Source organism: Orycteropus afer, unplaced genomic scaffold (genome assembly GCF_000298275.1).
Source record: "Orycteropus afer afer isolate SDZICR_OR568_19922 unplaced genomic scaffold, OryAfe1.0 scaffold00355, whole genome shotgun sequence".
Lineage (NCBI taxonomy): Eukaryota > Metazoa > Chordata > Mammalia > Tubulidentata > Orycteropodidae > Orycteropus > Orycteropus afer.
The window spans coordinates 840,255-856,222 of record NW_006921942.1 but is presented as its reverse complement, the minus strand read 5'-3'; the positions used below and the strand labels follow the sequence as shown (position 1 = coordinate 856,222).

At 40.5% G+C, this 15,968-nt stretch overlaps 1 protein-coding gene across 1 annotated transcript; it reads right to left on the bottom strand.

The window, feature by feature from the left end:
* Window positions 1–9,231: 9,231 nt before the first annotated feature.
* TMCO2 (transmembrane and coiled-coil domains 2) lies at window positions 9,232–11,791 on the bottom strand. The gene is made up of 2 exons (XM_007952694.1): window positions 11,549–11,791; window positions 9,232–9,549 (listed from the first exon to the last, which is right to left on the bottom strand). Exons 1-2 carry the CDS (start codon window positions 11,789–11,791, stop codon window positions 9,232–9,234), a joined length of 561 nt encoding a protein of 186 aa, XP_007950885.1.
* Between the last annotated feature and the right edge of the window lie 4,177 nt (window positions 11,792–15,968).

The window sequence follows — 15,968 nt, the reverse complement described above, 5'->3', positions numbered from 1 at the left end:
TGAGGCAGTATCACTACGGAAGTAGATTGCCCAAACTTTCTTCTGAGGAGTAGTTGGTGGGTTTGAACTACCAGCTTTCTGGTTAGCCTTAGGCACTACATCACCAGAGTAAGGATTTACTTGTTATTTTTTCATTTTATTCTAGTCAAATATACATAAAGAGTTTTATATTTATCACAGTTTGTAATTGTGTCATTGTGATCAGCTATATATTAAAGATAAGTGTAATGATTACTCGATTCAGAAGAATTCTAACACATAGAGCCTTACAGGAAAAATTTTTAAATTTTATTTTAAAATGCATACAAATGTTTATTGCAGAGAAGTGATCAAAAAGAATTTTCAAGCATAAAAGTATTACATTTGGGTAACATTTTATAGGTGAGTAAAATTTATGTATAAGTTAGAGATTATAAAAGAACAATGTGCATGGCTTCCAGCCAAACAGTCAACAGGCATGTGGGGTGAACATTTACCATCAGGTGGATACACTCCTTGGAGCAATTCAATCAAAGGAGAACAGAAGGGCAGTGTTTGCACAGGGAGATAGCTTGCACAGAAGTGCATGGGAGGGAGGAACACAGGGAAGAAGTAACTATAGGAGGAAGTGAGAAGAGAGCTATTAAATTGTGAGGAATTGCAGTCGATGTCATGAAACAAAATGTGTATGAACTGCTGTATGGAGAATGAATTTGCTCTGTAAAATTTCACCCAAATCACAATAAAAATTTTTTTAAAAAGTGTAATTTCAGATTATTAAATAGCTCATTCATATGTGTGTGTGTGTGTGTGTGTGTGTTTATACACACACAGATATATATATATGGAGCTCTGGTGACATAGTGCCTAAGGCATTTGACTGCTGGCCAAACCCACCAGCCACTCAGTGGAAGGAAGACTGGACAATTTACTTCCGTAAAGATTTACCACCTCAGAGAACCAAAGGGGGTCGCTATGAGTCGGAATCAACTCAATGGCAGTGAGTTTGTTTTTTTGGTTTATATGTTATTTGGTGAAAATATACACAATAAAACATACCAATTCAATCATTTTTGCATGTACAATTCAGTGATATTGGTTACATTCTTCATATCGTGCCACCTTTCTCAGTATCTTTTTCCAGATTATTTCATCATCATTAACAAACTCACTGCCTTCTAAGCTTCTCATTTAACCTTTCGAGTTGCTTTGTCAGTTTGCTCACATATAGATAATTCGTTAAAAGAGCACAATGCTCAAGGCAGACATTTCTAATTAAACTATTGCTTGGTTTAAAAATTACTTCAGGGAAAAAAAAGGACTTCGGAGACAGTTTCAGTTAAAGGTTTAAAGATTTCCTCAAGGCAGTAGTCGTTCAGCCTCAGTGGCTTTAGAAAATCTAGATTCCATGAAAATTTGAAATTTTGTTCCACATTTTTCCCCTTTTTGATCAGGACTCTTCTATAGAATCATTGGTCAAAACATTGCGTAATGATAGCCAGGTACCATCCAATTCTGTCTCCTGCAAAGAAGGTAGCTGTTCATGGAGGCAATGCATTCCAGTTCCTCCCATCCTGCTGCTGCTGCTCCAGGTTAATAGAGACTAATTGTAGTACCTTGGATGGCCATTCACAAGCTTTTAAGACTCCAAAAACAAAAAACAAACTCACTGCCATCGAGTAGATTCTGACTCATACTAATCCCCTTTGGGTTTCTGAGGCAGTAAATGTTTACAGAGTTAGATTGCCCAGTCTTCCTTCCGTGGAGTTTCTGGTGGGTTTGAACCACCAGCCTTCTGTTTAGCAGTCAAATGCCTTAGGCACTATGCCACCAGGGCTCCTTATTTAAGACCCCACACACTACAAAATGGTCTAGGAGGTAAAACAGAAGCACTAAAATCAATATTAAGCCAGTTGACTGGAATGTCCTATGAAACCATCACCCCCACACTCTACAAAATGGTCTAGGAGGTAAAACAGAAGCACTAAAATCAATATTAAACCAGTTGACTGGAATGTCATATGAAACCATCACCCTAAACCTCTGAAACAAGAAAACAAATCTCATGAAGTGTTTGTACATAGGCAGTATAAGTGGCTCTTTCTTTTTTCTGTTTTGTAGAAATATAGATAACACAGCCCCAAAATCCACTGCCACTGAGTGGATTCCAACTCATTGTCACCCTATAGGACAGAGTAGGATTGCTTCATAGGGTTTTTCCAAAACTAAATCTTTACAGAAGCAGATTATCACATCTTTCTCCCACAGAGCTACTAATGGGTTGAAACTACCAACCTCTTGGTTAGAAGCTGAGTGCTTTAACCACTGTGACACCAGGGCTCCATATAAGTAACCCATTTTCCTTTTTCAGGTGTATAGCTTAGTGATATCAAGTACATCAATCATGTTATGCAACCATTACCCTTAATCAATGTCAGATTTGCCTCATGGCAAATAAACAGAAGCTTACTACTTCCTAAGCAATGGCTCCTGCTGTCTCCCTCCTTCCCACCTCTGTTGTTGTTATGTGCCATCGAGTCGAATCTGACTCATAGCAACCCCTCCTTGGGTTTCTGAGGCGGTACCACTATGGAAGCAGATTGCCCAACCTTCCTTCCAAGGAGTGGCTGGTGGGTTTAAACCGCCAGCCTTCTGGTTAGCAGTCAGGTGCGTTAGGCACTATGCCACCAGAGCTCCTCTTCCCACCTCTGGTAAGCATTAATAAACTTTGGTCTCTATTCATTTGCTTATTATTGTCATTTTGTATAAGTAAGATCATATATTTTCTGATTGACTTACTTCAATCAGCATAATGTCTTCAAGCTTCATCCATATTGTAGCATGCATCAGGACTTCATTTCTCTTTATGAATGAGTAATAGTATGCACATTTTCTTTATCCATTCATCCATAGATGGATGTTTAGATTGTTCCCACTTTTTGGCTATTGTGAATAGTGCTGCAATGAACGTTGTTGTCCATATGTCTATTTGTGTCATTGCTTTTATGTCCCTTGGGTATACATAGGAGTGGGTGGTAGTTCTGTTTTTAATTTTTTTTTTAATACTATTTTATTGTGTTTTTGGTGAAAGATTACACAGCAAATAAGGCTACCCTTCAGCAATTTCTACTCAAATTGTTCAATGACATTTGTTACATTCTTCACAATGCATGCACATTCTCATTGTTTCAGTTTAGTTTCCAGTAATCTAGTTTCTTGGTTCCCTTATCTTCTTATCTTTGTTCTTAAAATAATTGTTGACTCTTTAGCCTCATAGAGATTCTTTTTTAAAGAAGCACAGTACTTACAGGTGGAGTTCTTTCTTTCGTGAGCCAATATGTTATTTAGTAAAAAGTGACATTGGGATAGTTTCAGTCCAAGGTTTAAAGAGTATCTTAAAGAGTAAGGCAACAGTCTCAGGGAGCCCTCCAGTCTCAACTAAACAAGTAAGTGTGTATTTTTTTAGAATTCGAGGTTTGGTTCCACATTTTTCTCCCATTTTATCAGGATCCATCTATTGTGGCCCTGATCAGAATAGTAGATAGTGGTAGCTGGGCACCGTCTAGTTCTTCTGGTCTCAGGGTAGATGAGGCTGTGGTTTTTGTAGACTATTAGTCTTGTAAAGTGGCTTCTTCTCTAATTCTTTGGTTTTCTTCTTTTTCTTTTCCTCCAGATAAGTAGAAACCAATAGTTATATCTAGAGGGCTATTTCTAGTAAGCTTTTAAGACCTCATATGCTACCTAGCAAACTAGGATGTAGAACATACATTTTATGAACTATGTTATGCCAATTGACCAATCTTGAAACTCAGAAAACTAATCCCATGAGGTGTTTGGTTATGCCTAGGAAGTATCCATAACTGTGCCTACTATGTGCTTTATTATATGTATGAATATATATGCTTGCAGATATGCATGCATATATAGATATAAAGATACACTTATAGATATGCATCTACCTATACATATATGCCTATGTACATGCATATATACCCACACATATTTTTTAGTTGTTGTTGCTGTTATTGAAAAATTATATATGCCATAGCAATTACCAAAAGGTCCTTTTTACTTGTGTACATCTTACTCACATTGTTTACCTTTGTCAGGCTGTGCATACTTCACCCACATTTGGTGTTACATTTCCCATCATCAAAAGTAACAAGTGTGATTTACAATAGCAGAAAGTTGGAAACAACCTAGGTGTCCATCAACTGAGGAATAGATAACCAAAATATGGTACATACACACAATGGAATACTATGCAACCCTAAGGAATAATGTAGAATCTGCAAAATACCACATAACATGGATGAACTTGGAGGACATTATGCTGATTGAAATAAGTCAATCACTGAAGGACAAATACTGTATTAGTCTGTTATTGTAAAAGCCAAGGAAAGGTTTATACGTGGAAGGAAATTTTCTTTGTTAGTTACCAGGGGTGGGAGGTAGGGTAGGGAACATTGTTAGATAGACAGAGATAAGTATTGTTTTGGGTGAAGAGAAGGGCAATGTACCAAATGTGAGTCATCAACATGGTGGCATTGAGGAAGAGGAAGACAGAGAGAGGTACGTGGGAGGTACAGACAACAAAGATGAACTCTTTTGCACATACAGTACTGTGTTGTCAGTGAAGGCTAACACGGGTATACAGGTGGATAGATGGGTGGATAGACTGAACTATTAGTTACGTCTATACAGCAGAAAGTGTACCCAACACCATGTATAGGGTTGGCAGACAATGGTTCTACAAGTGTATTTGTATATTCTGTAAGAATTCCCAGGTGTATAGTAGAGCTGACAAGGGACAAGGTTGTAGTCACTTCTTGGTCACAGCCAGCTACCCAGAGGGAGCAAGTAGTTGCACCTGTGGGCTCAGGACCATAGGCACAGAGGACGTTACGCTCAATTGGCATAACATACTACACAAAACATTGTTCCACTTCCTACTTTGGTGAGTAGTGACTGGGATCTTAAAAGCTTGCAAGCAGCCATCTAGATGCAACGATGGGTCTCTCCTCATCCAGAGCAAAGAAGAATGAAGAAAACCAAAGATTCATGGAAAGAATTAGTCCTAGTGACTGGTATACCATGCAATCTGCAGGCTACATGACTATGAGACCAGAAGAACTAGATGGTGCCCAGCTACCACTGTCAGCTACTCAGAGGGGGATCTATGTAGGAGATCCTGGATAGAGAGGGAGAACAATGTGGAACAAAACTCAAAATCATTTGGAGAAAAAAAAAAGGGGGGGGGGAGCAGGTTTGCTGGTCTGATAGAGCCTGGTGGAACCACTGAGACTATAGCCCCTAGCTGTTCTTCAGGTCTGGAATTGAGCCCACACCTGTGGCTTCCAGCCAAACAAAAGACAGGCATATGAGGTGAACATTTACATTAGGTAGATACACTCCTTGGAGAGAACAATCATGGGAGAATAGAAGGGCTGTGTATGCACAGGGAGACAGCTCAGGGGGGAGGAGTGCATGGAGGGATGGACACAGGGAAGAGGTAACTATTGGGAGAAAGTGGGAGGGGAGATGTTGCTTTGAGGTAAATTGTAGACAATGCCATGAGACAAAGTGTATGTGAACTGCTGTATGGAAAGTGAATTTGCTCTGTAAACTTTCACCCAAATCACAATAAAAATAAAAAATAAATAAAAGAACAGAGAGGCAGCCCACCACCAAGCAAGTACAACCTCAGAAAAAAAAAAATAAAAATAAAAATAACAAGTGTTTGCTAATCTAGAGAGTTACACACACACACCCCTTTTTTGGTAACTACCAATGGACATTTGTCTTTCTATATATAATTATTGTTGTCATTGTGTAAAAGTGAGAGCATACAGTATTTGTCCTTTCATGATTGACTTATTTCATGCAACAGCATGTCTTCCAGATTCAATTATTTTACAAGGTATTTTGGTAGCATAGTGCCTAAGGCATTTGACTGCTAACCAGAAGGCTGGTGGTTCAAACCCACCAGCCACTCCATGGAAGGAAGACTGGGCAATCTACTTCCATAGAGATACCGCCTTGGAAACCCAAGGAGGAATCTCTATGAGTCAGATTCAACTTGACAGTAGTGAGTTTGGTTTGGTTTGGTTTATAAGGTGTATTGAGGACTCATCATTCTTTATGGCTGAGTGGTATTCCACTGTATGTATGTATGTACCACATGTTGTTTATCTATTCATCCATTGATGGACACTTAGGTTGTTTTCATCTTTTTGCTATTATGAATATTGCTACAATGAACAAAAGTGAGCATACATATACGTTCTATTTTTGATTTTTTTGGGAACTGCCATACTGTTTTCCACTACAGCTGTATCATTTTGCATCGCCACCAGCAGCGGATAAGGGTTCCAAATTTTCATTCATGTTTTTTGTTAAATGGATAATGGTAGTTATTCAATTGTTATGATAGGTAGATTTTGTTGGATACACCGTAAAAAGTGGTTCAATGCTTTTATTTTAAAATCTTCTAGATTGTAAATATTTAAATATCATTTGCAACTATTTAAATTTATGATGAAAATCTCTAGATATTAACTTGAAAATATGAAGGGATACATAGTTTTCAAAAAATCTCTTTTCCTCTGGCCTCTTCCCTTTTCTTGACTTTTCAGTGTCCACTCAACCTGATACGGTTACTCCATAACCTCACAGAGGCCTCTGCCACTCAAACTTTGTGGCACAAAAAATTGAGACATTGATTTTAAAAGATTGCATGGCACTCCTTCAGCAAGTGCAGTAACGACTTCTCACCTAAATTGTCAGATAAGGCCCATTGTTACTAACTCCTATCTGCTCTGTTCATCACATGATAAATTAAAGCTGTTTTAAGGATGAGGTTAGTGTATCTTTCCCTGAAGTCAAAATCCTTAATTATAGCTCTGGATATACCTAGTCCTTCAGCCACCCTGAAACTACCTGTTCCCCAGGCTGCCCATCCTTTTTTTAAAAATATATACATCCATGATGATTCCACCAGCATGAATGCCTTTCATCTAATAATCTTTTTATAATCCTCCCTGGGCCAACTTAATATCACTTTCTGTGCAAAGTCTTTCCTGACCCTGCCCTGAATTTACACACTTGTTTTTGCACATAGTATAGTGGACAGTGAAGTTTCATCTTCACAGGAGTTACATTGTGACATTGGTACAATGGACCACCAAATCCCTTAGGAAGGTGCCACTTTGGAGACTGCTATGTTGTCTCCTGATGGCCAGCATAGCCATTTTTTTTTTTTTTGCCAGCCTGGCAAGAGTTCACTGTTTATTTGCACACCAAATGAAATTATTTCATTTACATGCCAGATAGTTACCAAAAGTGTTTCGATTTGTAACCACACTTACTTTGGCAAAAATTCTTACTTACACTGTAAATCTTAATGGAGACAGACCCACTGAGGGAGCCACCTATAGGCTCATCCCTCCTCGCCTTCTTCCCTCCCTGCAAAGCTGTGATCCACATAAATTCAAGATGATGCAACCTCACTGCATTGTGATTCTCTGTTTGAAGCGACCTGAGAAGTTTCAGAGCTACTGAGTGCTAACCTGAGTGCTCCTGAAGGGCACAGATTCCCAGGGATGATCACACTGCTTAGCTCAGAGTAGATGTCAGTCAGAGAGAAAATTAACAGCCTTCTTTATGTCAGTCTGCCTTACATCCACCCCCACACTTACCCACCTCTGAGCAATTAATGCAGGAGACTCCTGAACCACATCTTCACTTGTAGGCCAAGGATCTGCCTATACAGGACCATGCACAGCATCTTCCTCAAACAGCACTTTTCTGCTGTTTTTATTATGTCCAATCCAACCTCTTCAGCATGGACCTCAAGGCCATATCCTGAATGCAATTCCTTCCTTTCCTCCTACTGCGGTCAGTGAATTACTTGGTATGGCTCGTCTAGCCGTGGTCTTTTTGACTCCCACCAGATGACTGGGTGGAGCTGTGGAAATATGAGGTTTTTATGGCCTACTAAGAGGATTGGATAGTGTGCTAATTATGTAAATAAGGTACATGGTCCTCCTGTGGAGGTGGGACTATGCAAATAAGATATAAGGATTAGTCAACTTTTCCATCTCAGTAGGCTTAACATAGGCACTCTGGTAGCGTAGTGCCTAAGGCACTTGACTGCTAACCAGAAGGCTGGCGGTTCAAACCCACCAGCCACTCCTCAGAAGGAAGATGGGGCAATCTACTTCCTTAGTGGTACTGCCTCGGAAACCCAAGGAGGGGTTGCTATGAGTCGGGGCCGACTCGACGGCACATAACAACAACAACAACAGGCTTAACATAAGTCATCCCAGAGGCAGAAAAGGGACATCTCACTGTCATCAAGACAGAAGAGCCAGGAATGGAACATGTCCTTGAACCTGAGATCCCGGCACTGAGATGGCAGAAAGATGGTGGAAGCAGTGGCAGCAGAACCGAGAGACCTGTGTGAGTTAGAGCAGCACGCTTGCAGGCTCATGGAGCGAAAGAGTTGAGTGCCTTTGGGCAGGAGGCTTGCTGGTGAAATGGGGTGTACCTATTGGCAGAGCTAAAAGAGCTTTGTAACACTGCCTGAGCAGGGTAGACCCCAGAGGCCAAGGGCCAAAGAGAGGTGTGTCTACGGGCATGGGAGAGGGGAGGCTGTCCTCATCAAAGAATTATATCCTGAGTGTTCCTGAACCTGAACTGTAACTTTTACTTTTCTAATCAACCCCATAATTGTCAGTACTATCTGTGAGTTCTGTGTGGCCATTGCAATGAATTATTGAGCCCTGCAGAGATGTAGAGGGTGCTGTGGAAGGGACGGTGTCAGAATTGGTAAAAAAAAAAAAAAAAAAGAAGGGTTGAAGGATGGCAGGATGTCTGACTTCATGGGAATCAGCTTTTGGCTAATGCTGCTGGTGGCACTTCTGTCTTCCCTTTGCGAAGTTAGAGGAAGTCAAAGGATGCTGTCCCCATGCCCTTTTTGGACTCACCAACTTTAATTCCAGTTTGGCTATCCTTTCCTATATGGCTACCTCTAGTCTCCAGCCTCCTAACTGGGCACCACAATCCCAGAGACATTTTTAACCACCACTAGATTCCCTATTCCAGCCCTCCACACATGAGTAGAAGCCAAACCCACCACACAGAAAGCCAGTCCTTGCAGGGTAATTTCAATATAGATAGTTCTCTGTCTTTATTGATACATCAACGTGCACATGAGGGAAGTAGTGCTTTTGTGGAAAAGAGTGGAGTCCATCACACTTCGGATGTGGAAGTAAACCCTGATGTGGCCAAGGGGCTCTGGCAGTCGGAGCAGCTGCAGTAGGGCTCAGAGGAACAATCTCTCTTCATAGTAGGCTTTTGAGAAATGATCATCCCTTCCAGGTCCTTCACTTTGTTTTCCACCATCTGGAGTTTTTTCAAAATTTTCTCTTGCAGACCCAAGGACAGGAAGATGTTTTTATTGTCTGGAGCTGAGAAGATGTTCGCTTCTGGGTTGGCCATCAAAGCCTGAAAAAAATCTGAGCCCTTCTTGTAAAGTTTGTAGAGGGTGATTATAAACAACAGTATTCTCTAAAATGAAACAACAAAAGTTGAATGTTATTTATTTATGTGACATGCCAGTTTACCACAGATGCAAAACAAATCACCCAATAATCCCTCACTCCTATACCAATCTTTCCATTTCATAAAACATCTTCTCACTAATTTCCTCTTTTCATCCTCACCTCAAACTGGAGAAGTAGGTACATCAGAGATTATTATCAGCATTTAATTATTAAATATTATAATAATAAATACCTTTTGCTGAAAGTTTGCCATGTGTTGGGCTCTGTACTAGGAATTACCTTGCTTGTGCTGGACCTATTTGTGCAGAAAAACAGAACTAGCTAACCGTTTAGACATCTTCTAATTCAGACTCTGTCATTACCCAAGGTCATATATTTGGAATTGTTATAGCCAGAATCAGAATCCAGGAATTTTGACTTTTAAGTATGTCTCAAGACACAGTGGTTTGAGAAATTGGATTTCCTGATCATGAAAAAATATATATATTTTTAAATGTGTTAGGATAGATTCCTGACAGGATGAGGATGAAACCAATGATCTTTTTCCATATCATAATAGTTTCTAGCACCATTTATAGAGTGTTTATTTTGTCATAAGCACTATACATACACCATCTCCTTTAGTCCTCAAAACAATCGTATGAGGGAGCTACTGTTAGCAAGCCCATCCTACAGATGAAGACACTGGGGCTTAGAGGGTAAGGATTACTTTTAGGTCACAAAGCAATCCAAGCAGTCAGACTCGAAAGTCCATGCTATTAACCACTCCTTTGTCTACCTCCTTTTCTTGGCTAAAGTCTCTGGAGGGCTGCAAGTTCATCTTTCTGACAGAGCTAAACATTTACAAACCAGCACATAACCCATAATTACAAATAAGAGGTTTTTTTGTTGCACCACACACACACACACACACACACACATTCCTACTGAGTATTTAGGTCAGTCATATTTTAGTCAAATGAGATTTTGGAGAAGCACTGAATTTGGAATCCTAAAACCTGGGATCAAATGCCAGCTTTGCTAGCTCTTAAAAACTATGGGAACTTGGGCAAGTGATAATCAAGTTCCCTCACCTATACATGATGATAACCTCTCTCTGCATTTACCAGGGCCTGTTTAAATCCTAGGAGCTTTGGTAGTGTAGTGCCTAAAGGCACTTGACTGCTAACCAGAAGGCTGGCGGTTCAAACCCACCAGCCACTCCTGGGAAGGAAGATGGGGCAATCTACTTCTGTAGTGATACTGCCTCCGAAACCCAAGGAGAGGTCGCTATGAGTCGGGTCCGACTCGATGGCACATAACAACAACAACATTTAAATCCTACGTCCTCCTGAAATGTCCACTGAACTGAGTATCCTCCTTTGCCATGTGAAGAGAACCTCTATTTCATGGAATTGCTGGGATTCTCAAAGCACTCTGACTATACCACTATCACTACTCCTAATTACAAAGAAGTATGTAAAACTGTGAATGTTTCTCACAGTCCCAGCCAATTATACCCTTTTCCCAAAAGGATCCCTTGTATATTTATGAAGCCTTATCTTTTGTCTTTAACACAAGAACATGATGAAAACATGGTGATGATTGAATAACTACACATGCCTCCACATGGTTACAGATCAGACAGAAAGGCCCAACTTAAGATCCCAGTTATACTGCTGTGCCTGTTCTGTAAAGGGTACCCTACCTATATAGTGTAGCTATGGACATGCACAGAGTAGGCATTCAAAGGTGAATAAGTGATCAAATAAATTTGGAACTAAGGCTGCCTTCTCAGCTTGTAAACTTGTTTATTTTATAATAAACCAAAGATCATTCATTGTAAGAAAGGACATTATGCTCAAAATCTATTGCGGTTAACCTAGTTTCAACCAATTTCAGAGACAAGGGCTCACCCTTGCTCACCTACATGGTCTTGAAACTAGATGTCAGGTATATGGGAGCAAACTAATCACATTTCAATGTATAACTATTTAAATTTCTCTGTAACAAAAGAGTATAACCTGAATTGACTGAAAACTTCTTTTCGATAAGGCATATAATCCTACTGTCAAGAGAATCAAAAAGGAAATCCTCAGGACGACTTGAACAGCTGGAGCAATATTATGTAGTATCCCCAAATTTGTTTGCTGAGGCACACTAGACTCTCCCAGAACTGTTGCTTGTAGCCAATTCCATATTGTGCTCAGAGAGAGAGACTCTATAAGATCTTCCCAGGAAGAAGATAACCGTAGAAATGTTGACATTTTAATAAGACAGCAGCTCAGGAACTACATGTGCAGAGGCTTCAGGAATCTAGATATGAGTTAGGCAGAGTAGCCTGGAATCCCATGTGTTCTGTAGCCCTTGTGAGCTGCGCTTTGTGATGTCACTGTTTCAAAGGTGAGCTTGCTCCACAGTCACCCAGTGAGCCTTCTCACTCAAAACCAACAGGCTCTGGCCTGGGTTTTCAATTCAGCCATGTTGCTTTCTCTGATCTTTGGCAAGTCTTAGCTCCAGCACAGCACTGTCCAGTAGAACTTTCTGCAATGACAGAAATGTTCTATATCTCTTCTGTTCAAAATGGTAGCCACTAGCCACTTAAAATGTGGACAGTGTTACCGAGGAACTGAATTCTAAATTTTCTGTAATATTAAATAATCATATGTGGCTAGTGCCTATTATTTTGGACATTATAGATACAGAATATTTCTAGCAGTCCATGAAATGGATCAAGGTTATTTTTACTTGACAAATGAGGAAACTGAGGTGCACTGAGGTTCACTGGAAATTAAAGGAAGAGATAAAATTTAATAAGGGCTTTCTTAGAGTGAGTTCATTTGGTAAATGTGGAGGGAGGTTATTATGGAATTATTTTGTAGCATCCACTTAATTTCATGTGACACTATTGATTGGAACTTCTGATCTCTGGGAAGGCCTTTAACATATCTGAGCCCCATCTTGCTCATCTGTAAAATGAAGATTCCACATCTTTCCCAGGGTTTGTACTAGGAACAAACAGTACACTTTTCTAAGTACTTTTTATCAATAGTAGCATGCTACATCGTAATCTATATGACATTATCAAATCGATTATTTACTAATACTAGTCATTTACCTATCATCTAAATATCTATGAGTTGGAACCAACTCAGTGGCAGTGGGTTTAGTTTTATGGTTTGTAACTGATTAGTACCAATTAGTACCAATCAATTATTTACTGATTATTACCTATCATAAAGGAGTTCTGGTAGTGTAGTGCCTAAGGCACTTGACTGCTAACCAGAAGGCTGGCGGTTCAAACCCACCAGCCACTCCTCGGAAAGAAGGTTGGGCAATCTACTTCTATAGTGATACCACCTCAGAAACCCAAGGAGGGGTCGCTATGAGTCAGGTTTGATTCGATGGCACATAACACCACCACCACCTATCACAAGGAGCTGTAGTGGTGCAGCGATTAAGACATTTGCCTGCTAATAAAAGATTGATGGTTTGAACCTACCAGCTGCTCTGCAGAACATAAGGCAGGGTGCTTCTATAAAGATTTATAGTCTTGGAAACCCAATGGGAGTTTCTATGAGTCTGAATCGACTCAGAGGCAGTGAGTTTGGTTTCTGAGTACCTATCATGAGGATATAAAAACAAAATGCTTCCAAAAACTTATGTGAAAAAAGGTAGTTCACACACCAAGTGTATAATCTAAATCATGAGGTCAGATTATGAATGCTGCAAGGATCCAAAAGAGGGTTTGCACCAAGAGAAAGAGAGGGTCACAGTAAGGAAGAAAAAGGGTTAGCTATTTAAAAAATATTGTTTCATGTCCCCTGAGATCACTTTCTAGCAAAATAACAGATTGGCATACAAAATAAAGGATATTATCCAAGAATATGGTGTTCCATTAAAAAACTACCTATGAGACCAAAAATTAAACATTTACTGTAAAGCCAAGATAAGAAGGGGAGAGGGAAACTGTTGTTGTTAGGTACTCCTTGAGTCGTCTCTGACTCATAGCAAACCTATGTACAACAGAAGGAAACATTGCCTGGTCCTGTGCCAGCCTCACAATCCCTGACATACCTGAGCCCATCATTACAGCCACTGTGTCAATCACCTCATTGAGGGCCTTTCCCTTTTTCGTTAATCCTCCACTTTATCAAGCATGATAGCCTTCTCCAGGGACTGGTTACTTCTGACAATATGACCAAAGGAGGTGAGACGAAGTCTGGTCATTCTCGCTTCCAAGGAGCATTCTGGCATTCCAGCTGCACTTCTTCCAGAACAGATTTATTAGTTCTTTTGGCAGGCCATGGTATTTTCAGCATTCTTTGCCAACACCACAACTCAAAAGCATCAACTCTTCTTCAGTCTTCCTTATTCATTGTTCAGCTCTCACATACATATGAGGCGACTGAAAAATACCATGGCTTGGGCTAGGTGCATCTCAGTCTTCAAGGAGACAACTTTGCTCTTCAGTATTTTAAAGAGTCTTTTGCAGCAGATTTGCCCAGTGCTATATGTCATCTGAGGAGCTCTGGTGGCATAGTGCCTAAGCCACTTGACTGCTAACCAGAAGGCTGGCGGTTCAAACCCACCGGCTACTCCTCAGAAGGAAGATGGGGCAATCTACTTCCGTAGTGATACTGCCTTGGAAACCCAAGGAGGGGTCGCTATGAGTCGAAATCTACTCAATGGCATATTACAACATACGTCATCTGATGTCTCGACTGCTGCTTCCATGAGTGTTGATTGTGAATCCAATATGAAATCTTTGACAACTTCAATCTTTTCTCCATTTATTGTGATGCTGCTTATTGGTCCAAATGTGAGGATTTTTGTTTTATGTTGAGATGTAATCCATACTGCACACTGTAGTCTTTTGTGTGTGTGTGTGTGTGTGTGATATGGGTGAAAGTTTACAGAGCAAATTCATTTTCCATACAGCAGTTCACATACACTATCTCATGACATTGACTGCAATTTCCCACAATGCAACAGCTCTCTTCCCACTTCCTTCCCATAGTTACCTCTTCCCTGTGTCCTTTCCTCCCATGCACTCCTGCCCACCCCCAGCTATCTCCTCGTGCATTAACAGTCCTTCTTTCTCCTATGATTGATCTCTCCAGGGAGTGTATCTACGTAATGTAAATGTTCAGCTTATATGCTTGTCTTTCCTTTGGCTGGAAGCCACAGGAATGGGTTCAATTACAGACCTGAAGGGCAGCTAGGGCCATAGTCCTAGGGGTTTCATCAGGCTCTATCAGAGCAGCAAACCTGGTCCCCCCTTTTTTTTCATGATTTTGAGTTTTGTTCCACATTGCTCTCCCTCTCTATCCAGGATCTCCTACACAGACCCCTTCCGAGTGGCTGACAGTGGTAGACGAGCACCATGTAGTTCTTCTGGTCTCATAGTCATATATATAGGCTGTGGATCACATGGTGTACCAATCCCTTGGACTAATTGTTTTCATATGTCTTTAGTTTTCTTCATTTTTCTTTGCTCTGGATGAAGAGAGACCTATTGTTGCATTTAGATGGCTGCTTGCAAGCTTTTAAGATCCCAGTCACTACTTGCCAAAGTAGGATGCAGAACAATGTTTTTGTGTAGTATGTTATGCCAATTGAGCTTGATGTCCCCTGCAACCATGGTCCTGAGCCCACAGGTCCAACTGCTTGCTCCCTCTGGGTAGCTGGCTGTGGCCAAGAAGTGACGACAACCTTGTCCCTTGACAGCTCTACTATATACCTGGACATTCTTACACAACATACAAATACACTTGTAGAAACACTGTCTGTCAACCTTATACTTGGTCATGGGCACACCCCCCCCGCATGGACATAACAGATCGTTCAGCTTGTCCACACATCTATCCACCCATAGATCAATGTTTGCCATCACTGACAATGCAGTACTACTGTATGTGCAAAAGGATTCATCTTTGTTGTCTGTACCTCCCATGCACCTCACTGTCTTCCTCTTCCTCAGTGTCACCATGTTGATCACTCACATTTGGTATATTGCCCTTCCCTTCACCCAAATCAATGCTTGCTTCTACCTATCCAGCAATGTTCCTTCCCCTCACTTCCCACCCCTGGTAACCCACAAAGGAAGTTTCCTTCCACATATAAACCTATCCTTGACTTTTTACAATAATGAACAGAAACAATATTTGTCCCTCTGTGATTGACTTATTTCACTCAGAATAACGTCCTCCAAGCTCATCCACGTTATGCAGTGTTTTGTAGATTCTACATTATTCTTTAGTGTTGCATAGTATTACACTGTGTGGATGTACCCTAGTTTGCTTATCCATTCTTCTCTCGATGGGCACCTAGGTTGTTTCCATTTTTTGCTATTGTAAATAGTTCTGTGATAAACATGTGTGTGCATACATCTGTTCTTGTCCTGGCTCTCCCTTCTTTAGGATATATACCTAGTAATGGAAT